This window comes from Aquarana catesbeiana, linkage group LG07, assembly GCF_042186555.1.
Source record: "Aquarana catesbeiana isolate 2022-GZ linkage group LG07, ASM4218655v1, whole genome shotgun sequence".
Lineage (NCBI taxonomy): Eukaryota > Metazoa > Chordata > Amphibia > Anura > Ranidae > Aquarana > Aquarana catesbeiana.
Window position 1 is genome coordinate 26,372,277 of NC_133330.1, and position 25,689 is coordinate 26,397,965.

The 25,689-nt window shown below is 43.5% G+C and overlaps 1 protein-coding gene across 1 annotated transcript in view; it reads left to right on the top strand.

Annotated features, from left to right (window-relative positions):
• The window catches only part of QARS1 (glutaminyl-tRNA synthetase 1), a 90,579-nt gene that overhangs the window by 31,964 nt on the left and 32,926 nt on the right, over positions 1–25,689 (top strand). Inside the window, exons 8-11 of the mRNA XM_073591885.1 lie at positions 17,440–17,511; positions 19,287–19,372; positions 20,634–20,720; positions 21,420–21,519. Of these exons, the coding sequence (XP_073447986.1) occupies positions 17,440–17,511; positions 19,287–19,372; positions 20,634–20,720; positions 21,420–21,519 (345 nt within the window). The remainder of the gene's footprint in view (positions 1–17,439; positions 17,512–19,286; positions 19,373–20,633; positions 20,721–21,419; positions 21,520–25,689) is intronic.

Here is a 25,689-nt window from a genome sequence, read left to right on the forward strand (position 1 = left end):
CGGGGAATAAATGGTAATGGATATCTCCTGATAGCTGTGTTGTGTGTTTTCTAATTTACTGGCCCGAAATAGTAAAAAAAATTAAAAATAATTTTATCTGTATATATTCTTGTACTATATCTGTGTACATTCCAGGTACTATAAAGTGGAACTAAACCATCAATATAACAGTTTGAACAGTTAGCAATCCCAGCATTCCAGGAATGTAACTGTCACATTTGCCTGTGCTGGCAAACCGTCAAATGGCTGGTGTCATACCTGATCACATGTGCAGCACCATGGCAACTGCAGATCAGAGTCCAAAATGGCAACTTCCTTGCTGAAAAGAATAGGAGGGTTTAGTTCCGCTTTAAGCCCTGGTTCCCACCGGTGCAGCTTTTAAATTGTGCTACTTCAGCATGATTTTAAAGCCGCACATCAGTGCGATTTGCACCGCTGATAGCATTGTGGCGGAATGAGAACAGGAAGCACCACTATCAGTTTGTTGGGGGGGGGGGGGGGATTTCCTTTTGGGATAAAGGTTTTCCATAAATGTTGATTATTTTAATAACCCCTGCCAGTTTTAAGTTGTTTGTCTCACCCATGTAAACTGATACATTCTGCTGGAGAGCTTGAGGTTTTGAAAAACAAACTTGCTGGTTCACCAGAGATAATGTTTGCTTTTGGGTTTAATACAGTCTTAATCATATACTTTATGGTGACTTTTTTTTTTTTTTTTTTAACCTCCTTTTTCTATTATAAATCATATAAAATCATTTTTGCAAGATGTTACCAAAAAACTTTTGTATGTCCTTTAAAAAAAAAAAAGATATATATTGTCCTAAGTAATGTTACCGCAGAAATGAAAACATTTTTGGATCCATAGGGACCTTTACGAGGGCAATTGTGCTGTGTTTATGGTCGTTATTCCCCCCCCCCCCCCTCCGAGATCTACCCTGAGCCTGCGAGTCTGGCAGCTGCCTCTTGCATTGTGTAGGGGCTGCCTGTCTTCTAGGAACGTCAGGAAAGGAGATGATGATTGAGCTGGGGGCCGGGGAGGGCCCAATAGAGCCTCCTTCTATGCAGCTCTGTTGGCTTTCTTGGAAAGTCTGAGGCAAAACCCAAACACTGTGTCAGTTCTGAGAAGCAGCAGATTGGCCAAGTGAGTGGGCGACACACACGCAGCTCAGCTCTGTCTAGGCAGCTGCAGTCCAGGCTTTGGTCCACCATGGGCTCCTATCGTGTCTACCCGTACAGAGACAGCCTCAGCGCTGTGCATGCGTGGAGCTGTCTGATTCACCTGCACTACAACACAAAAGGAAACTTAACCCCCTTTACACCACTGACAATATAGAGAGTGGGGGGATTATGTCTCTCTCTCTCTCTCTCTCTCTCTCTCTCTCTCTCTCTCTCTCTCTCTCTCTCTCTCTCTCTCTCTCTCTCTCTCTCTCTCTCTCTCTCTCTTCTCTCTCTCTCTCTCTCTCTCTCTCTCTCTCTCTCTCTCTCTCTCTCTCTCTCTCTCTCTCTCTCTCTCTCTCTCTCTCTCTCTCTCTCTCTCTCGCAATTTAAAAGTGCTGATGTGTGAATGACAGATTGCGAGACTCATTTGAGATACCATTCATTTGAATGACACCTCAAATCGCGGCGCAGGTCTCCCATGATTGTCGTGCTGCAATTGCAGTAACACGCATGTCGACCCAAAAAACTTCCTGCCCCCCTGTGACATTTACAGGAAGTAAGAAAATTTTCACCTGGGACACTTCATAGCAGCAGATAACAGGTTCTAACCTTCCACCTCTATACAAGACAAAACAAAAAAACATTGGGCAGCCTTTTTTTTTTTTTTAACAGTAAGGGCTCATTTACACTAGCTTTGGCTTCAACACACAATAACAGCTAGTTTACACTTGCTTCTAAACAAGGCTTCGGACAGGCTTTGTTTTAAAGCTCTCTGAACACTAGTCTAAGCTCCTGTCATTAAATAAAATGGTTAGCTTACAGTCCTGTTTACACCTTGATTTTGCTGTGCTTCACTTCAAAAAGTATACCCCCTGTCGCTTTAGTTGTGCTTCAAAGTGTCTTCAAAGCCTACTTAAAAGTCTATGGCAAAGCTCGCTTAAAGCCCCACCAAAGGCTCTGGCGTTCAAAGAGCCTTTTACAAAGCGTGTCCGAAGCCATGTTTTAAAGCAAGTGTAAATGAACCCCAAGGGCTCATTTACACTTGCTTCGGCTTCGACACGCATTAAAGTGCCTACCACTTCAACATGCTTTTTATGATGTGTTTTTGATGCTTCGGTGGTGCTTCGATGAAGCTTTGGTGATGCTTTGAAGCACCAGTGATGCTCTTTTGAAGCTTGGCAGATGTCCTGTGTGTGTGGTGTTCTCTCATACCTGCAATTTTTCAAAAACAAAGCGAATCTAAAGCTGAATTAACTGCTTGCTCCTCGCACATCTTCAAAAGACGGTGGGGGGGTGCAGCTCTCATTCTGGGACACCATCATATGACGGCATCCCAGAACGGCCACTCTCACGCACCCACGGGGGTCCCTAGCAACACGCCGCAACCCCGATCTGTTTAAAGAGCCACATCTGCGGCTCTTTAACCATGTGTTCGCTGTGTCCAATCACAGCCGGTCACATGTAAACAAGGAGATGCCGGTAATCGGCTCTCCTCGCCTCACACTGACAGTGTGAGGCGAGGAGAGACGATCAGTGGCATCTCCTCGCGGGGGGATATCTAGGGATGTAATCGGGGCACTGATCATCAGTGTCCTGATTACAATAATTACAGTGTCACAAACAGTGCCCACCAATCAGTGCCCATTAGCGATGCCAGTCTGTGCCGCCTATCAGTGCCCACCAGTGCGGCATATTGGTGCCACCTAATCAGTGCCGCCTCATCAGCGCACATCTGTGAAGGCAAAAAATTACTTGGTTACAAAATGTACTGACAGAGAAAAGTAAACTTTTTTTTGTTCCCAAAATTTTTGTATTTTTTTTTGTAAAAAAATAAAAACCCAGCAGTGATTAAATACCACCAAAAGAAAGCTCTATTTATGTGAAGAAAATTGATAAATTTTGTTTGGGTACAGTGTAGCATGACCGTGCAATTGTCATTCAAAGTGCGACAGCGCTGAAAAATGGCCTGGGCAGGAAGGGGGTGTAAGTGCCTGGTAGGCAAGTGGTTAAAGCCTCTCAAAAGTTGCAGGTGCTTCAAGCAAACTTTGTCATAGAGTTCTATGGAGGCTTTGAAGCACCACTAAAGCGACATGGGGTATCGTTTTCGAAGCCGAAGCAAACGCAAGGATGTAAACAGATTGTAAGCTAACCGTTTTTAGTTAGTGACTGGAGTGACTGGCATTCAGAGAGCTCTGTCACAATTGCACTAATATGGCTACAATCACATCGAGTAGAGAGCTTTAACAAAGCCTGTCCAAAGCCTTGTTTTTGAAGCAAGTGTAAACTAGCCCTAAGAACCAGCAGAGAGACTTCTCATTCTTCTAAGGTGTTCACTTGTGCGCTAAAAGTTGAGCTAAAATCATATCACAGAGGGTACAAGAAAACGGTGGACAGTTCATTCTACCAGCATTCATCCAATACTAATATAAAGGTTCTGGGTGGACTCAACCAAACATCAAACACTGGGCTGTTCTGTGCCCTGGTCTCAAATAAGATTTTAGGGTAGATGAACGTTTTGTAGATCCTGATTGCATGGACCACCGGCTGTACCACCAGCACTGGTGCTTCTTACGGACAGGACAGGGTTAACCACACTGTAATTTCCTAGAAAGAGAGGAAGGATTTATCAGTCTCTAGCAGGATATAGGTTTCCCTTCTGTATGGTTCTAATTTAGACCCTGGGGACTGTTCTTGGGATAGGAGGCCTCTTTGTTACCATTTTGCCTGTTTCCTCTGCTAATTATGTTTACAATTGATTACATGCTAGCTGTTATCACATGGGTAAAGTGCAGAGTCTCCGACTTTCAAGCATAATAATGACTTTTTATGCAGAGTGGGTTTCCACTCTATACAAAAGGAAGACTGCTAGCTGTGGACAGATGCGTTATTTGGCCTGAAAATATGTGGACACATATTTAAACTGAATTCAGGTGTTTCCAGTGAAGGGGACTGTAAATGCTACAGCATACAAAGAAAGTTTTAGGCAATTGTGAGCTTCCAAAATGTGACAACAGTTTGCAGAAGGCCCTGTTCTGTTTCAGCATGACTGTGCCCCTGTACGCAAAACCAGCTCCATGAGAAATGGTTTAACCAGATTGGTTTAGAGCAGTGGTCTCCAAACCGTGGCCCACGGGCAAGATCTGGCCCTTTACCTGGCTTTATCTGGCCCTTGGGGCACCATTCCATCCATTAACGCCAATGATGGGGGCACCATTTACTGATGCCAATGGGTCCTCCTATTAATGGAGCATTGTTTACTTCCACTGATGCTGGGGCATTTTCTTCTCCCACTGGCCATAGTCTTGTCCCCCCCCCCCCCCAAAGCCTGAAGAACAGTAAACTGGCCTTTTTTTGTTTAGAAAGTTTGGAGACCCCCCTGGTTTAGGGGAACTAAAGTGGCCTGCACAGAGCCTGGACCTCAACCTTACTGCACACTTTTGGGATGAGTTGAAATGCTGATTGAGCCAGGTCTTCTCATCTAACATCTACTTGACCTCACAAATGTTCTTTTGGCTGAATAGGCACAAACTTACAAAAGCACACTCCAAACTGTTGTGCAAAGTCTTCCCAGAAGAGTGGCAGTTACAGCCCCAAAGAAGTGCAGCTGTATATAACCGAAATGGGAGGGGGTACTTATCCTCGAGCTCTGCCAAAAAATTAAGTCAATAGGAGCCACCAAGCAAGCAATTTCTGCTGGTGCTGTCCGTTTAGTGTTGGTGATGCCCACAGTGCTCTGGGAGATCCTTTTTGTCTTGTATTAAATGTTTATAAAACTGACAGTATAGGGACATTATTTGAGATAAATGCAGGCCTGTCCCAGCACTGAGGCATACCATAGTCGGGCATCTAATATTTTCATGAGGCCTACAATGGCAGCCCCCATAACTTGCTCATGACAGTCACTTTAAGGGCCCGTTTTACTCTAGAATGCCCTGTGGGGGAAACCTGCTTTCCGTGTCGGCGCAAACTTAACAACACCCCAAATGCAGTACGTTTTCCTGCACCAGATTGCATGGTACTTTTGTACCTTGCGTTCCGGTTGCAATGCATTTCCAAATGTCGTGCAAGCACTATTTTGGTGCAGTGCAGTTTCAGTGCATTCAAAATGAATGGGCTAAAATCGCACTGCATGTGAATCGCACAGGAACTTGCAGTGCGTGTGCAGTTCACATGCAGTTTCTAGTGTGAATGGGCCCTACAGTATAGGTATAAAGCCAAAACTTGTTTGTCTCATGAGGGAGATATTCTTTCACTTTCACTTTCTGTCCTGTAGACGCAACAGGAAGTGAGGACATGTGGGGGGAATCTCCCTTTTTTTTTTTTTTTTTTTTTTTTTTTGTTGTTGCAGAAACCGATGTGCCCATTGGAGGAATTCCCCTCTTTCCTTGTTTTGGAGGCAACTCAAATTTTTGGCTTAACTTTCTTATTGGTGATCAGGACAATTGTGTTGACTCTCTTCGTAATAGGCACACAGACAACAATAAAAGCCTGAACATGGCTCTAACCTCACCATGTTGTCCAAATCTAAAGATGTTTTAGCCTTTCAAGTTATTTTATTAAGACTTGCTCTCCTGTGTTCTCTGTCACTACGAAATCTATTCAGTCGTTAGTTGCTCATAAGGTGGCAGTCCGCTACATCACATAGGTTGGCTGAGTCTACTTCGAGTTTTGCTGTAGGCAATAAAATTTTAACTGGATTAGAACTGTTCGTGCTTCATCGGATATATTTCATTTCCTGTCTCTTATCTTTAAATCAATTTGTAGTGCCCATTTCCCTTGATGATCATCACATGTGCAAATTTAGATGAGTGAATACATTTCAAGGTTGTTGCGTTATTTAAGCATGCTTGCCCCATGACTTTTATTGGGGGGGGAACATGTACTGTAGGTCACACATACCCAAGGCACATGAGTAATGCCCATAGCTGGGAAGGAGAACACAAGCTTATTAAGGAGCTAACACATGTGTTCTTTTTTTTTTTTTTTTTTTTTTTTTTTTTTTTTTTTCCTTCTCTTCTTTTCTTTTTCCTTCTTTTTTTTTTTTCTTTTCTTTTCCTCTTTTTTTTTTCCTTCTCTATTCTTTTCTTTTTCCTTTTTTTTTTTTCTTTTCTTTTCCTCTTTTTTTTTTTTTTTTTCCCTTCTCTATTCTTTTCTTTTTTCCTTTTTTTTTTTTCTTTTTCCTTTTTCCTTTTTTCCTTTTTCCTTTTCCTTTTCCCGTGTTTGACCTGAAATGTGGACCGCAACACCCTTGTACACAGGCACTTTTTTTTATGATATTATTGATTTTTAATAGTCAAGCTTGGACTTTGGAGGCCACCATTTTTATTTTTCTGGCCCAGTAGTTCAGAGAATTCAAAGTGTCTAGGACCTAAACATCAGTAAATCTAATAAATCGCAGTGTTTCCCCTAACCCTTGACATACCTGCCATTTTGATGGCCAATCAAATATTTGAAGTTGCTCTTTTGTGTTTAGGACTGTGGTGGTGTCCAGGCTTGGCCACCCAGCAGAGATGAGATGCAAGGAAAACGGCGATCGTTTATAACGTTCAGTGCTTTCTGACTTTATTTAGATGTCACAAAATCTCCATGGTGAGATGAACCTTTTTTCAGATAGCCCTTATCAAGTTTTTATTTCTGTCTTCGTTCTCTTTGGGGAGATGACACTTAAGGGTCAATTCACTAAGAGTTAAACAAACAAAAAAAAAAAAAATCCGGTAAAATGGCGCTTGCAGTAAATCCAGTTTTGAAAGTGCAATTCACGAATAATTTTTACGTTTAAATAATGAATGCAGTATTCAATTGAGCATTTTTTTTTTTTTTTTTTTTTCCATGCAGCATTTTACCACATTGAGCTAGTTAAAGGGGATTGTACAACTAGGTTGTAATGTAGGTGGTCAGCTTTAGACTTGTGTATACATAAGACCCAATGTGGTACAATTTAATGTAAGCAGCATGTAATAGCTTGGGCGTCAGGCCTTGCTTGGCGGGAATTTGAAAACCCTTGCGGACAACCTTCTTTCAAAGACCATATGAGCTAGAACACCTTCAGAAGGAAAAAAATCTTTGGTTTTGATTGTAGAGGCAATGTAAATTTTTAGTTTTCGTTATGTTGTTCTTCTGCTATCCCATTTTCTGCCATGGCAACCAGCCGACTCCTCACTTGATACTCGCAGCCAAGTCTTGTGGCAAAAGCTTTGATTATAAAGGCACAGCTTTGTGAGGAGTACAAGCCCGGGATTGTTCAGGTTCCTTTTTTTAAATGTTTAATTGTGCTTCGCCGTGCTGCCGAAGGAAAAACTGAAATGGGAGGGGGGCATTGGACAGGCTGTCAGACTCTCCATTTCTAAGGCCCTTGTGTGTTTTTGTATGCCAACGGCCGCCTGTCAAGGATAATGACGGCTCACTGAAGGGGTCTAATTTTTATTTATTTTTTTCCAAGAGGCATTTCTGGACTCCCAGTCGTTGCTACAAAGGGGAATTATGGGTTATAAAAAAAGCCTTTCACGTCACACAAGTAGCCGCTTTTTTTTTTTTTTTTTTAAGCTCCTGCTAGTTGTTGGAGCCGTGATCCTCGAAGGTGAATTTCAGAGACAGTCACTGATGACAGCATAAATTGATACCATTTTTTTCTAGTGAAGGACCTAGACCAGGGGTGTCCAATGCTATTTCATTGTGGGCTGCATCAGTAGTATGGTTGCCTTCATAGGGCCGGTTGGATCTGGTGTGCGCTTTGCGCAGGGTTCAGGAGTGTGTTGTGTACAGGGTGCAGAGCTCAGGTGTGTGTGTTGTGTACAGAGATCAGGATTCAGGAGTGCGCTACATATAGGGTACAGGGGTTCCCCTGTGTAGAGTGCAGGTTTCAGGGGTGTAGAGTGTGCAAGAGATTCCTCGCATACCGATCTACTACCTCCCTGTGTTGGCAGCTTTGCCTCGCCTTGGTGGAGATCTGTCCCCGCTGTGAGCGCATGCAGGGATGGGATCTGTTAGATCCAGGAACCACTGATCAAAGCTGTTTTTTTAAAACCGAAAAGCTTCTGTGTTTACAACTGACAGCGGGGAGCGGAGGGTGAGAACCGAGGTGGTGGAATGGAGTTCTGCCTTTTTTTTTTTGGCTGCAAAACTGGGTGCAGGGACTAGGCCTGGCAGGCTGGATTTGATATGCAGGCCTTGTGTTTTGATATATATGACCTAGCCTCAGGGCAACCGTGGCGGTTATATTCAAAATCCTAGCCTCTGCTTTAGGACCTTGTGGCCACCTAAAGGGAACCATATTGGAGGAAGATGGATCCTGTATAGAGATAATAATGGAGCTTCTTGCCAAGTATTGGTAGATAAGTGATGGTATAGGTCAGGGCTATGTAGTTAGCGGACCTCAAGCTGTTGCAAAACTACAAGTCCCATCGTGCCTCTGGGTGCCATGCTTGTAGCGGCTGTCAGTCTTGCTATGCCTCATGGGAATTGTAGTTCCGCAACAGCTGGAGGTCCACTAATTGCATATCCCTGATATAGGTGGTATCCCCCCACCACTGGAAAAAGTATCACACTTACTCTATCGGCATTCAAAATCACTGCAGCCTCTACACGTTAGCACAGCGTAAAGCAAACGCTCAGTTTGGCTCATTGCCATTTCCGGAAGGCATGTCAGGTGACTTGTATTGACGTCTATATATACAGGGGCCTAAAGAGGTTATTAATAATGCAGTGTAAAGAACGGAGCTGTGCGTTTTTTGCTCTGTTACAAGAAGGTTAAAGCAGTTGTATCCCCATTCTGAGCAGTTTCCTTTAATTGGACAATTACAGGTGATACTATTTGCGCATGTTGAATATCTTTTTGCTTGCTTTGCGAGTAATCCTATAATTTTCTTTTATAGTGACTTCCCCTGCGCATTCGCGCTTAGTCCTTATTTTCCGGCAAGCTTATGCTGCCGGAAAAATGCAGGGTCTGTCGGGGCTGCGTCATTTTCCTATTGTCGGCATCCACCCCTGAGATCCCGCGATGCTCCTTTTTTTTTTTTTTTTTTTTTTTTTTTTTTAAGGCAGCAACATATGCTGCACTTCGTTTCTGTAGTAACTGGAAACGAAAAAGAGGCTTGGATACAGCTATTAATGCGCATCTATGACGCATCTATGATCTACGGGATTATGACCATGGAAAGCTAGCGAGGGCGTAAAAAATTTATCAGACAGACACGGAAGACCACAGTTGCTATGGCGGCGGCGAACAGCAAGCGTGAGCGTTTACCAACTGATTTATGACTGTAAAAAGCTTTTTGAGTATACTGGTAGTGGCCTGTTCATTGCAAATAACTAGTTAGATTTACATTTTTTACCAATAGGAGAGTTTACTAGCGCTTTGACCCCTTAATGACCATTTTGGCATAGATCTAATTGACAAGCAGGGTACAGATCCACAGTGATGGTCATGTTCACCAAAGCATATAAACTAACATCGTTGCCAAAGGGCAGGCAGCTTGTGGTGACCACAAGCACCTGCACTTGCCCTTTAAATTGGTTACGTTGGAGCCTGGGCCTAAGCTGTATATACTCTTACATTGACTGCAGACTAAGTGGTGGGTCCCATCATGCCAAGGCCAAATGTTATAGGTTAGCAGGAACACTGGCGTTGGGTAAAGATATGGCCAGGAGGGGGGTGTGGTGTAACTCAGGCTTGAAAATAAATCCAGGTTGATGTTTATATAAAAATATTGAAGAGACTAAAAATTTAGATTTTTAAAGAGACCCTGTCACCACAGGATCAAAACCAAACTAAGATCACACTGTAAAAGAAGATGCATGGAAAAGAAGGGTAACAGCGCTCTCTGCAGGGACAACTTAATCCATACACCAGGTCCACTCACAGGTGCCGTGGCTCGATGTGTCCCAACACACTCCAATGCAACAGTAATAAGGAGAGCCGGCAAAACTGTAATCCTTGAAGTGACGTTTATTGGTACATCAGAGTGACAATAAAACAAATCTGACGCGTTTCGGCAATAGCCTTAGTCGTAGCTAGACTAAGTCGTAGCTACGACTAAGGCTTTTTGCCGAAAAGCGTCAGATTTATTGTTTTGTCACTCTGATGTACCAATAAACGTCACTTCAAGGATTACAGTTTTGCCGGCTCTCCTTATTACTGTAAAAGAAGATGCTTAAAGTGGTTGTAAACACTTACAGACCACTTTTACCTACAGGTAAGCCTAGATTAAGGCTTACCTGCAGGTGCAAGAAATCTCTCCTAAACCTACATGGTTTAGGAGATATTTGCAAAAGACGGGCACCGATGTCTACGGCGCATGCGCCATAGACAACGACGCACTGAGCGTTCCGTTTCTAACGGCAATCGTGCCGTTAGTGGCGGCTCCCATGTGCATGGGTGGGTGTGATGTCATCTCGGCTCCTGCCAATCACAGCGCCGGAGCCGCGATACCCAGAAGGAAGATGGACGATTCGTGGAAGAGGGGACAGCAGTGACATCGCAGGCTCCTGTGTCAGGTAAGTGACACATAATAGGATACTATGCGATGCATAGTAGCCCATTATGCTTTACCTTTGCAGGGAAACTAAGAGGAAGTAAAACCCATCAGGGTTTACTTCCTCTTTAAAGCCTCATTCACGTGGGATTTTAGTGTTGGCAAGCTTGCTTCAATGGGTGATCATCCCTAACCATGGTTAATCGCTATGTAAGCAATTAAACTTGAAAACTGTCGGACAGCTGCAGCCAATGTCAGCCTGTCATTTTTTTTTTCTTTTTACAGGCAGAGTGTATACAACTGTATGCATCCACCTGCAGGAATTTTGCTGGGTTCTTGCCACATCTAGCACTAAAATACCATATGAATGAGGCCTTCTGCTTACATTTCTGGCAGCCCGCTGCTACTTCAACACTTCCTGCTGGCTTTTACAGTGATATACGAGTCAGCGGGAGGTGCAGATATTTGACACACTCGGAAGTGTCGGATACATGCAGTGGCCGGAAAGCAGGTCCTTGGAAGGGTAAAATTTGAAATCTTCAAAGAAAAATTCCCGGCATGGCTATATTATACATAGTTACATTGGTCCAGCGCGGGGACCATATAATGGCCGATGCCCCTGGAAGCTGGAAATCACTGAAGTCAGGACCGCTACTGCAGTGATCTCCACTAACTTCCGGTTTCTGCCCTCCTGCTTACTACACACACAGATGGTCAGCCACTCGGTACGGGCGCCATTCAGAGAATGCTTAGCGTTTTCTGAATGAATGCAAAGCTGCTCTGATTTGATGAAGCAGAGAGACAAGGCGGTCACATCACGCTCTCTATCTCATTCAATATGAGAACACTTTGCATTTAATCAGAAAATTCAACGCACTTTCCGAAATGGCGCCAATGTTTAGAAGCCGATCTCCTGTGTTCAGAATACAATAGGGTAGCCGCTCAGAATGGGATAGGAAAGCAAGTGCAGATCACTGGAGTAGCAGTGTCGATACAACAATTGCCAGCTTCCAAGGGCATCGGCCAGGTATGGTATATACATAGTTACGTTTGTTCAGCTTAGACCAAACTTAACAGTCATACCTGGAATTCTTCTCCTTCGTGCTTAGGTGTCCGTTTATGAAGCAGTGATCAGCGGTGATCCCGAGGATCACCGCTGATCACAGTCCATAAACAGTTTATGAAACGGTGATAATCGGGGGAGAACATGTTTGAACTTGTTCTCCCGCCGATTATCTCTACACACAGAGAATCCTCATTGAATGACAGTAACGGCCAGTTTATGAAGCGGTGATCTCACCGCTTCACTGGCGATCTGAGTCAGAATTCACACTCCCCAATTCACCAGCTCAGAGGTGGTGAATCGGGGAGTGAAGAGGAGATCTGGGGGGATCTGAGGGGGAAGGAGGAAGATTTTTAACTTCCTTATGCCTCGTTCAGACCCCCCAACACTGTAAGCATGTCCCCCTGTCATATTTATGTGTATACATATATACATATAATGTGTGTATGTGTGTATGTATATATATATATATATATATATATATATATATATATATATATATATATATATATATATATATATATATATATATAATGTGTGTATGTATGTATGTATGTGTGTGTGTGTATATATGTATGTGTGTGTATATATAATATATATATATATATATATATATATATTGTATGTGTATATATAATGTGTATATACATGTATATATAATGTGTATGTGTATATACATGTGTATATAATGTAGGGGGACTCATTATTTTATTAACATTAATCGTCCGTGTATTGAGCGGTGATAATTTATCACCGCTTAATAAACTGACATCTCTGTATTTCTGGTGCTGTAATCTGGTAAAGTCTCACGAGATTCCAGTATCGGGGGACGTTCTCCACTGTTTGAAGCATTTGTAGATCTCTTCACTCCTCCAAAGGTGAAGCGATCTACAAAGCTTTATAAACAGGCACACAGAGGAGAAAAATCTTCACTGTGAATGCCGGAGAACGAAGCAGTGAATAGATTTCACTGCTTCATAAACGGACACCTTAAAGGAGAAGTATGGGAATCCGTATTTTTATTTTTTTTTCCCTCCATTATACTTGCCTAGGCGGATGCTGCATCTGTCCCCCAACGTCTCTGCACTGAGAATCAAGCCATCGAACATCGCCGATGGCTCGGCTCCTCAAGCAGAAGAGAGCTGCTGACTGTCAATCAGCAGCTCTCCTGCTCTGCTCCTTCACGCTCACTGGAGCGCTGAGCTGTGGGGGGGCAGAGAGCGGCCGTCTTAGCGGCTCGCTGAGACAGCCATCAGTCCAGGCACCTGGCGGATCCAGACTTCCGAAATCGGGATGACGCGGTGCCTGGACTGACATGTGTTGGTAAAACCGTACATATCCTCATCACTATTTTGTATATCCAGGTGGATTATACCATGTTTTTTTAAGGATCAATTGGGTTTTCATTTGGTGGTAATGGGTATCTCCTGTTTGTTTTTTTTTGTTTTTTTTTTATATATTATTATTTTCAAAGGAAAACTGTCTGAAATGGGTTTTTTTCTTCTGACCATGACCTTTTGACCTTGACTTTTGACCTTTACCTGGCTCAATCACTAACCCTGGCACTGACCTAGATCAAACCTTGCTCCTAGGTATATATATATATATATATATATTTTTTATTTAAGGTACTTGTATAGCGCCGTCAATTTAGGCAGCGATTTACATATACATTGTACATTCACATCAGTCCCTGCCCTCAAGGAGCTTACAACCTAAGGTCCCTAACATACACAAATTCATACATACTAGGGCCAATTGAGACAGGATCCGATTAATCTACCAGCATGTCTTTAGAGTGTAGGAGGAAACCGGAGAAAACCTCTTTGCTTGCCGAGAGAGAGAAACAATGTATCTTTCCTTTCCATTCACAGAGAGGGAGCAACACAGGGGCGGGCTGATTACTGCGATAGCCAATCAGAGGCTACCACAGCGATCAGGTGTCCCAGAATCGGGAGTTCCAGGTCCGAATCATTATTACGTGACCCAGGGATCCCGGTGAGACCCCAGGCTGTGTTCAGAGCGTATATATGCGGCCCCAGGGAAAGAAAAAGTCCAGTGAGGCCGCATATATGTGTACTATTGGCGTGAAAGGGTTGATATAATATTTTTATTTACAGAAGACTATTTTGGTGACGAGGTCACTTTAAGAAATCCTTGTAGAATATTTGATACACTGTTGCAATTCTCATACCGTCATTCTTTTGGTGGCAGTGTGTTAATAATAGTCGTACTGAAGCTCTTGCTGTGAAAGCCTTCCTCTAATCCTGTGTGTAGAGTCTCTGTTCTATAGAATAATCTTCCAAACTCATCTGGGGCGGTGATTAAAATGCCAACTGAAGAATCAGCCGCTGCTGCCTTGTGCCTGAAAGTCACATGGGCTATTTATATGCTGACGTCTCTCAGCCTATGACGGCATTCGCATAACTCCAGGATTCCTAGAAAACCGGAGTTTAGATTAGTCTGAGTTTCCTGGAAATTCCATTAGGGGGGAAAAAAAGCGAATGTATATACTGTACAGTGGAGAATAGGATTCTATAGGTCTGGCAAACCACTGCCATCTGCTGGCTGTCTGGAGGCACATCGCTGTAAATGTATATACTTGGTAATTTTAAGAATCCGTCACTTTGCCCATTCAGGGGGCAGTGGCGGGCCGGATCCCTTCATAGGATTCCTTCACTGTGGACCCGCACTGCTTGGAATTCCAAGTTTTTATGGAGCAGCATATGGTCTTCTCTCTTCTCCTGAGCAGCCAACCATTGGGTCCAAATGCGGTCACATGAGAGAGGAGAGAAGGTTCTTGAGCCGCGTACACGCGATCAGACTTTCCGACGGGAAATGTTCGATGACAGGCTGTTGGCGGTAAATCCGACTGTGTGTATGCTCCATCGGACAATTGTCGGACTTTCCGCCAACAAATGTTGGCTAGCAGGTTTTCAAATTTTACACGGACAAATGTGTCAGATTTTGTCCAAAGTACAAACACACATGCTCGGAAGCAAGGACGAGCCACAAGCGGCCGGTCTTGTAAACTAGCGTTCATAATGGAGAATTAACATTTGTGACGCGGCAAATTATGAAATCTCCAAATGCAGCGCACAATTCTCTTCTTCTTTAATGGGATAATAATGAAGCTGCTTTGCTGGTGATACTGATGGAGTTATCGCAAACTCATATTCAATGACTTTTTCTAGTGATATAAAAAATATTATGCTTTTTTTTCTTTTTTTTTTTTTTTTGTATTTGGGCAAGTTACCACTAACACCATTATCTATCTCATAGTTTTTAAGATCAAAGATGCAACTATGTTGGTGTCCCTTGTCAATTTTACATTGGGAGTAGGCAGTTACATTTTAAAAAATACAAACTGTCATTTGAAATAAAACACATAGCCAAGTAGTATTCTCCACATTTTTTTTTTTTTTTTTTATTGTGCATTAAAAAAAGAAAACAAATAAAATTAGACATGCTATCTGCCAATAGAACTTAACCAAAACATGCATTCTATGCATCCAAAAATATAGAAAATATACCAAATCAAATCAACTCATTCAACCAAAAAAATGTCAAAGCAATAACTTCAAGGCCAAGAATAAATAACACGTTATCTCCTCCGATTCCGCAACATGGCTGGTTGACGAGCGGCCGTTCAGAAACAAACCGAAGAGTGCGAAATGAAAAGCGCGAATCAACACTCGCCAAAATTCTACTAACACGAAATTGGCAGAAGGAGCCCAAAGGGTGGCGCTAAAGAGCTGAAAAACAACGTAGTACGTCACTACGTTCGTATTTTTGGCCGCCAATTGTGTGGCCGTGTGTATGCAAGACAAGTTTGGGCCAACGCCCTTCGGACAAAAGTCCACGGTTTTGTTGGCCAACAATCCGATCGTGTGTACGAGGCTTTAGTGTTACTAAACCCAGGACCCTGCATCTGGTCTCACACAGAACATGGAAATGCAATTATTTTAGTAAATATAAACTGCTAATTACCTTTTCTCATCAGCAGTATATAGCTGTCTTATGACTTCTCTGTGTCTGGTTAAAGCTTGTAGTAGGAGTTTTCATTCTCTTCTGACTGTGCTATGAGGCTGCATGACCCCTGACCCTCTGTCTGGACAGTGCTAATTGACCCTGGGCTGATCACATGCACTTTCCCAAGAAAAAGCAAAAAAAACTCTAGTATAGTAATACTCATCAAACTGAGCATGTGCAGAGTGCCCCCAAGGCTCTGTCTTATCAGAAGGTGGATGGGGAACAGTGGAAGGAGGATCAGAGAAGACAGGATCAAACAGCCTTTTTCACCGATCACGTGCATCCTTTCACAAAAAAAAAAACCCTCTCTGCACATGCTCAGTTTGGCATGTATTGCTAGAGTGCCCCCAAGGCTCTGTTCTATCAGGAGATGGTTTTGGGACTGTGGAAGAAGGGGAGGATCAGAGAGGACAGGATCAAACTGCCTTTTTCACACAATGTGGAGGATTAACTCCTTGGGTTCCTCAGTGAGTATACCAAGCATGCTTTGCTGCAATGGTTCTCAACCTCAGTCCTCAAGTACCTTCAACGGTCCATGTTTTCAGGTTTTCTTTTACTTTGCATGGCTGCTTTACATCAGTATCAATGACAATGTATTGATGAGAGCTATTTTATCTAAGGGAAGTTCCCAAAACACGGCCTATTTGGGGGTACTTAAAGACTGAGGTTGAGAACCACTGCTTTACTGCATAGACAGACTGATTTCACTTTTGTGGGTTTAGTATCACTTTAATGCTGTGTAGGTTCTATCATGTAGCTTACAATAGCACATACACTGATCAACCATAACTTTATGACCACCTACCTAAAATTGAGTAGGGTCCCCCCCTTTGCCATCACAACAGTCCCTTTTGCTGACAAAACAGCCCTGACTCATCGTGACATGGAGGCCATGAAGGTCTGCTGTAGTATCAAGCCATCAGTAGCAGATCCTTTAAGTTCATGGAGATGAGGCTTCCATGGATCGGACTTGTTTTTCCAGCACATCCCACAGATGCTCGGTTGGATTGAGATCTGGAGAATTTGGAGTCCAAATCAACACCTCCAAACTCATTGTATTCCTCCAAAACATTTTTGAACCATTTTTGCAATGTGGCAGGGTGCATTATCCTGCTGAAAGATTCCACCGCAGTCGGGGAATACGGTTTCCATGAAGGGTGAGGGGGTGTACTTGGTCAGTGACCATGTTTAGGTAGGTGGTACGTGTCAAAAATAACATCCACATGGAAGGCAGGAGCCAAGGATTCTCAGCAAAACGTTGTCTAAAGCGCCACACTGCCTCCACCAGTTGGCCTTCTTCCCATACTGCATCCTGGTGCCATCTCTTCCCCAGGTAAATGACTCACATGGCCATCAATCCACATGATGTAAAAGAAAATGTGATTCATCAGACCAGGCCACCTTCTTCTGTTGCTCTGTGGTCCAGTTCTGAGGCTCAAGTGCCCATTGTAGGTGCTTCTGGCTGTAGACACGGGTCAGCATGGGCATTTCGTCTGGTCTGCGCTCTACGCAGCCCCATATACATCAAACTGGGATGGCTGTTTTTGTTTCTGCTTTCAACACATCAACTTCATGAACCACTTTTTTACTTGCCTTTTATATATTCCACCCATTTTCAGATGCCATTGTAAAGAGATAATCAGTGATATTCACTTGTCCTGTCATTGTTTATATTATTCTTAATACTTTATTTATTTTTTTTTTCTGTTTTCTTAGGTGACGTTAAAGTTGAAACTACCTCACTGATGGAGCAGCTAAGGGGAGAGGCCTTAAAGTTCCATAAACCTGGTATTTTTTTTTTATTCTATAATTTATTTTTTATTCTATATACACCAATCACATTTTGTGCTGCCTTAAAGAATGGTAGTGGCTGATTTAAACGGACAGTCCACCTAGAAATGTTATGGTTCAGGCCGTTTCCTTTGGTCTCTTGGGGAGACAGATGTCGAGTTCACTGAAATATACAGCCTGCTCAACTGCCATGGATATATTACTAGAATTACTGCTTATTCCTTGTTTAAGTGAAAATGCATTTTATATTCTGGTGAATGCGACGAAGTAAGAAAACCCCAAATTTTACGTCCAGCATCTAAACCCAGAAGCAAAAAACACAGGTGTCTGGAGGCAACCATATCCCCCCCCTGAATGCTGCAGCATTGGGAACATGTTCCACCCTAAAAACGGGTGGAATATGTAACATGTTCCCAAAGGTGAACTTATCCTTTTAAGATCAATAGGGCTGCACCCCTACCATAAGCCAAACGCTCCCGCAATGTAAAATTGTTTGGCAATTTAAAAAGAAAAGTAATAATAAAAAAAAAACACAGGTGTCCGGAGGCAACAATAGCCCCTCCTGAATGCAGATCAGCCACTGATCGCTTTGCGGAGGGCAGAGAGTACTGTTGCCTGTCTGAAAGAGACCTTAAAGTGGTTTTAAAGGATGAAGGTTTTATTACCCTAATACATTCTCTTCATTAAGGTAAACCTGGATGTAGTGACCCAGCCCCCCTTATACTTACCATAGCACAATCCCAAACCAGCGCTGTGCACAAGAGCCAAGACTCTCTCCTTCCTCCTCATAGGCTTAGACAGAGCAGCAGAAGCTATTGGCTCCTGTTTGTCAGTTACAGCCAATGAGGAGGGGGCAGAGGGCCAGGCTGAGCCGCACTTTGTGTCTATGGACACACAGAGCCGGCTCAGGAGCGAGCCCACATAAGTGCCCCTATAGCAAGTGGCTTGCTATGGTAAGCACTCGGCAGGGGAGGGGGGGTGGAGCCAGGAGGGCCAGTGGGGGACCTGAGCAGAAGATTGGGGGTTGCTTTGCGCAAAACCACTGCACAGAGCCGGTAAGTATAACATAAAAAAAAAAATAAAAACCCCCCCATAATTTTAAATTCCTAGCTCAGCACAAGTACGTAGCTTAGAACATCTGACTTCAGATTTACATATTTGTTCCTGGTCTGTGACTTTGAAAGTGTTGAAGGCAGAGGATCAGCATAACATACAGACAACTAGTCCTCATGAAGGTCATCAGAAATGGCAGCCCCCATATTTATTTTTTTTTTTTTTTTTTTTTTTTTTTTTTTTTATATGAAGCAGCCAGCAGGGGGACCCTTCATTACCCGACTTAACCTGTGATGGATAACACTTCTGTAAAGAGTCCACTAAACGTGTGTGTGTGTGTGTGTGTGTGTGTGTGTGTGTATATAATAGAAAAAACACACTAATTGATTGTGGGATCCTGGAATTTGCCGCCTTTCCTGTCAAATACATATATCTTCTTATGATCTCCAATTGTCTGACTGCTCTCCCTCTATGGTGTACCTAAGCTAGTCGGCAAGGAAAGAAAAAAAAAAAATTCAAGTGCCATGATGATGCAGTGTAGCGGCACTGCTAGCTGGTGTGACTTTATGATGAGAATGTATGGACACCTAATTTTTGAGTTTGTTGAATAATGGGGTTGGCATGTTTCCTTCTGTCCCATTTTTTAAGAATGTACTGGTTGGCTGTATGTAGGGATTTCAGTGATTCTTCAGTAAAGAATTCACCTGCTCTCTACTTAGGTGAAAATTACAAGACGGAAGGTTATGTGGTGACCCCAAAAACCATGGAACTGTTAAAGCAACACCTAGTGATTACCGGTGGACAGGTAAAATAAAATTGGAACAACTAGAGGGGTCCTAGATTAATATAGGTCTTAATATAAGAAAAGTTTTTTTTTTTTGTTTTTGTTTTTTGTTTTTTTTATATCTTAAAGTGATTCTAAAGGTAGAAGGTGTTTTTATATCTTAATGCGCAGCAGCCCCCATTATACTTACCTGAGCCCCATCTTGATCCAGCGATGTGCACAAGAGTCTCAGCTGTCCGCGACTCTCCCCCCCCTCATTGGCTGACACAGCAGTGGATGCAATTGGCTCACGCTGCTGGCAATCAGTCAATGAGCCAATGAGGAGAGAGAGGGGGCGGGACGTGGACACGTCTGGACACACAAAGAAGCCGCTCGGGTGCCCCCATAGCAAGCTGCAAAACCACTACACAGAGCAGGTAAGTATACCACGTTTATTATTTGTAAACAAACAAAAAAAAAATGACACTTTAGTATCGCTTTAATGCATTCTAAGTATTAAGGTAAAAAAAACATCCTGCATACAGCTTCTCCCCCAGCCCCCCTATTACCTGAGCTTGATCTCAATCCAGTGCTGTGCATGGGAGCAGCAGCTCTTGTCTCTCCCTCTCTCCTCATTGGACAGAGGCAGGAGCTGTCCATTACAGCCCGTGAGGAGAGAGGGGCAGGGCCGAGTCGTGAGCTGCATCAATTTACAGTCGGCTTGGGAGCGAACATACACAAGTGCCACCATAGCAAATGGCTTACTGTGGGGGCACTCGGCAGGGGTGAAGAGACAGAAGCACCGGTGGGGGACCTGAGAGGAGGATCGGGGCCGCTCTGTGCAAAATCATTGCACAGAGCAGGTAAGTGTAACGGGTTTGTTTTAAAAAAAAAAAAAATTAATTGACTTTAGAGTTTAATGTTTTACATAACATTTTATATTCAAGCTTGTCATTGTTTAGACTCCAGGTGTTGTGATGTACTCAATGCCATAATATGCTGATAATTATGGTAGAAATAGTCCCCAAGGCCGGGTTCACAACGGTGCGCTCTGATTTGGGTGCAGCACGATTCTATCCGCGTTTTCACTCAGGGTTTTAGGAGCTCTCCCAATGACTTCTATTAGACCAGATAGATAGATAGATAGATAGATAGATAGATAGATAGATAGATAGATAGATAGATATAGAGAGAGAGAGATTTTTTTTTTTTTAATACACAATATATCTATATCTGTCTCCTGAAGTGTATTCCCATCTGCCTTTTCTGCAAGCTCTGTAATTGGACAATTCTTTGCACCTAGGTGAGAACCCGGTTCCCTCCAGAACCAAACGGCATCCTGCACATTGGTCACGCCAAAGCAATCAACTTTAACTTTGGATATGCCAAGGTGAGCTTTTTCTCTTTTTAGAGTTTAACTCTGCTAAACAATGTAAGTAAAAGAGAATATACAGTATAACCTTAGTATATGCAAGCTGTGAACGCTTTGCAAGCCTGAGCCATCAGTCAACAGGATGCTTTGGAGGGGGGCGGGCACAGATACAGATTCTGTTTGAAATTTAAAGAAAAGTAAACACCGCCCTCTGGGCTTTCCTTACTTCCCGACAGCTGTCAGCGTGAGCAGCTTATATACAACTTCCAGCCACTAGGTGTCATGTGGAATTTTAGCCATTGAACAGAAGTCAGTTTCAAGAGACCTCCCGACTAAATGAGTTCTCAGAGTTAGTACATGGAAAAGTAATGGCTTTGCACCATTCAGCTAGATAGACCACTGGCAGACTGAGTGTAGCGGCTCAAGTGGGTGTATGATGTGCATTTTTTTTGTTTTTTTTTAATTTATAAAATGGTGTAATTGAGCAGAATTTCACTGTACACACAACTACAGCTCTTGGTTGCTGGTTTCCATAGTAGTTATGTTTTATGTGGCTCCATAGCAAATGTATGGACTGCAGGAGGCAGATAGGCTTAGGGTCATATTGTTTGAAGTATGACCACCCAAGGTTTGGGAGACCATATACAAATACTATATATAGTCATTGGGTTTGATAATGTTGTACTGTCACTCAGTGTTACCACTATGTACACACAGGCCAATGGTGGGATCTGCTTTTTGCGATACGATGACACCAACCCGGAAAAGGAGGAAGAGAAATACTTTACAGCTATCAAAGACATGGTGGAATGGTTGGGTATGTGTCAGTCTCTTTATTTTATTGCAATTGTAGAAGTACCTTAACCACTTAAGGACCGCCTAACGCCGATTTACGTCGGCAAGGCGGCACGGGCAGGCAAAATCACGTACATGTACGTGATTTGCCTCTCGCGGGTGGGGGGTCCGATCGGACCCCCCCCCGGTGCCCGAAGCGGTCCCGTTCTGTTCCCCGGCGATCCGAGATGAGGGGGAGGCCATCCGTTCGTGGCCTTCCCCTCGCGATCGCCCCTCAGCTCGGTATTCCGTTCCAGCGCCGAGGGGAGAAGACATCAATGTGAGTGCACAACACACACACACAGTAGAACATGCCAGGCATACAAAACACCCCGATCCCCCCCCCCGATCGCCCCCCGATCGCCCCCCGATCCCCCCCCAATCACCCCCCCCCCCTGTCACAAACTGACACCAGCAGGTGTTTTTTTTTTTTTTTTTTTTTTTTTTTTTTTTTCTGATTACTGCATAGTGTCAGTTTGTGACAGTTACAGTGTTGGGACAGTGAGTATTACCCCCCTTTAGGTCTAGGGTACCCCCCTAACCCCCCTAATAAAGTTTTAACCCCTTGATCACCCCCTGTCACCAGTGTCGCTAAGCGATCATTTTTCTGATCGCTGTATTAGTGTCGCTGGTGACGCTAGTTAGTGAGGTAAATATTTAGGTTCGCCGTCAGCGTTTTATAGTGACAGGGACCCCCATATACTACCTAATAAATGTTTTAACCCCTTGATTGCCCCCTAGTTAACCCTTTCACCACTGATCACCGTATAACCGTTACGGGTGACGTAGGTTAGTTCGTTTATTTTTTATAGTGTCAGGGCACCCGCCGTTTATTACCGAATAAAGGTTTAGCCCCCTGATCGCCCGGCGGTGATATGCGTCGCCCCAGGCAGCGTCAGATTAGCGCCAGTACCGCTAACACCCACGCACGCAGCATGCGCCTCCCTTAGTGGTATAGTATCTGATCGGATCAATATCTGATCTGATCAGATCTATACTAGCGTCCCCAGCAGTTTAGGGTTCCCAAAAACAGTGTTAGCGGGATCAGCCCAGATACCCGCTAGCACCTGCGTTTTGCCCCTCCGCCCAGCCCACCCAAGTGCAGTATCGATCGATCACTGTCACTTACAAAACACTAAACGCATAACTGCAGCGTTCGCAGAGTCAGGCCTGATCCCTGCGATCGCTAACAGTTTTTTTGGTAGCATTTTGGTGAACTGGCAAGCAAGCACCAGGCAGCGTCAGGTTAGCGCCAGTACCGCTAACACCCACGCACGCACCGTACACCTCCCTTAGTGGTATAGTATCTGATCGGATCAATATCTGATCCGATCAGATCTATACTAGCGTCCCCAGCAGTTTAGGGTTCCCAAAAACGCAGTGTTAGCGGGATCAGCCCAGATACCTGCTAGCACCTGCGTTGTGCCCCTCCGCCCAGCCCAGCCCAGCCCACCCAAGTGCAGTATCGATCGATCACTGACACTTACAAGGCACTAAACGCATAACTGCAGCGTTCGCAGAGTCAGGCCTGATCCCTGCGATCGCTAACAGTTTTTTTGGTAGCATTTTGGTGAACTAGCAAGCACCGGCCCCAGGCAGCGTCAGGTTAGCGCCAGTACCACTAACACCCACGCACGCAGCATACGCCTCCTTTAGTGGTATAGTATCTGATCGGATCAATATCCGATCAGATCAGATCTATACTAGCGTCCCCAGCAGTTTAGGGTTCCCAAAAACGCAGTGTTAGCGGGATCAACCCAGATACCTGCTAGCACCTGCGTTTTGCCCCTCCGCCCGGCCCAGTCCAGCCCACCCAAGTGCAGTATCGATCGATCACTGTCACTTACAAAACACTAAACGCATAACTGCAGCGTTCGCAGAGTCAGGCCTGATCCCTGCGATCGCTAACAGTTTTTTTGGAAGCTTTTTATTGAACTGGCAAGCACCAGCGGCCTAGTACACCCCGGTCGTAGTCAAACCAGCGCTGCAGTAACACTTGGTGACGTGGCGAGTCCCATAAGTGCAGTTCAAGCTGGTGAGGTGGCAAGCACAAGTAGTGTCCCGCTGCCACCAAGAAGACAAACACAGGCCCGTCGTGCCCATAGTGCCCTCCTGTCCTGACAATCCTGGTCTTTGCATTGGTGAATGTTTTGAACGCTACCATACACTAGTTGAGTATTAGCGTAGGGTACAGCATTGCACAGACTAGGCACACTTTCACAGGGTCTCCCAAGATGCCATCGCATTTTGAGAGACCCGAACCTGGAACCGGTTACAGTTATAAAAGTTAGTTACAAAAAAAGTGTAAAAAAAAAAAAAAATATATATAAAATAAAAAAAAATAGTTGTCGTTTTATTGTTCTCTCTCTCTATTCTCTCTCTCTATTGTTCTGCTCTTTTTTTTACTGTATTCTATATTCTATTCTGCAGTGTTTTATTGTTATTGTTATGTTTTATCATGTTTGTTTTTCAGGTATGTAATTATTTATACTTTACTGTTTACTGTGCTTTATTGTTAACCATTTTTTTGTCTTCAGGTACGCCATTCACGACTTTGAATGGTTATACCAGAATGATGCCTGCAGGTTTAGGTATCATCTTGGTATCATTCTTTTCAGCCAGCGGTCGGCTTTAATGTAAAAGCAATCCTAGCGGCTAATTAGCCTCTAGACTGCCTTTACAAGCCGTGGGAGGGAATGCCCCCCCCCCCCCCCACCGTCTTCCGTGTTTTTCTCTGGCTCTCCTGTCTCAACAGGAAACCTGAGAATGCAGCCGGTGATTCAGCCAGCTGACCATAGAGCTGATCAGAGACAAGAGTGGCTCCAAACATCTCTATGGCCTAAGAAACTGGAAGCTACGAGCATTTTATGACTTAGATTTCGCCGGATGTAAATAGCGCCATTGGGAAATTGGGGAAGCATTTTATCACACCGATCTTGGTGTGGTCAGATGCTTTGAGGGCAGAGGAGAGATCTAGGGTCTAATAGACCCCAATTTTTTCAAAAAAGAGTACCTGTCACTACCTATTGCTATCATAGGGGATATTTACATTCCCCGAGATAACAATAAAAATGATTTAAAAAAAAAAAAAATGAAAGGAACAGTTTAAAAATAAGATAAAAAAGCAAAAAAATAATAAAGAGAAAAAAAAAAAAAAGCACCCCTGTCGCCCCCTGCTCTTGCGCTAAGGCGAACGCAAGCGGCGGTCTGTCGTCAAACGTAAACAGCAATTGCACCATGCATGTGAGGTATCGCCGCGAAGGTCAGATCGAGGGCAGTAATTTTTGCAGTAGACCTCCTCTGCAAATCTAAAGTGGTAACCTGTAAAGGCTTTTAAAGGCTTTTAAAAATGTATTTATTTTGTTGCCACTGCACGTTTGTGCGCAATTGTAAAGCATGTCATGTTTGGTATCCATGTACTCGGTCTAAGATCATCTTTTTTATTTCATCAAACATTTGGGCAATATAGTGTGTTTTAGTGCATTAAAATTTAAAAAAGTGTGTTTTTTCCCCAAAAAATGCGTTTGAAAAATCGCTGCGCAAATACTGTGTGAAAAAAAAAAATGAAACACCCACCATTTTAATCTGTAGGGCATTTGCTTTAAAAAAATATATAATGTTTGGGGGTTCAAAGTAATTTTCTTGCAAAAAAAAAAAAACTTTCATGTAAAAAATAAGTGTCAGAAAGGGCTTTGTCTTCAAGTGGTTAGAAGAGTGGGTGATGTGTGACATAAGCTTCTAAATGTTGTGCATAAAATGCCAGGACAGTTCAAAACCCCCCCAAATGACCCCATTTTGGAAAGTAGACACCCCAAGCTATTTGCTGAGAGGCATGTCGAGTCCATGGAATATTTTATATTGCGACACAAGTTGCGGGAAAGAGACAAATTTTTTTTTTTTTTTTGCACAAAGTTGTCACTAAATGATATATTGCTCAAACATGCCATGGGAATATGTGAAATTACACCCCAAAATACATTCTGCTGCTTCTCCTGAGTACGGGGATACCACATGTGTGAGACTTTTTGGGAGCCTAGCCGTGTACGGGACCCCGAAAACCAAGCACCGCCTTCAGGCTTTCTAAGGGGCGTGAATTTTTGATTTCACTCTTCAGTGCCTATCACAGTTTCGGAGGCCATGGAATGCCCAGGTG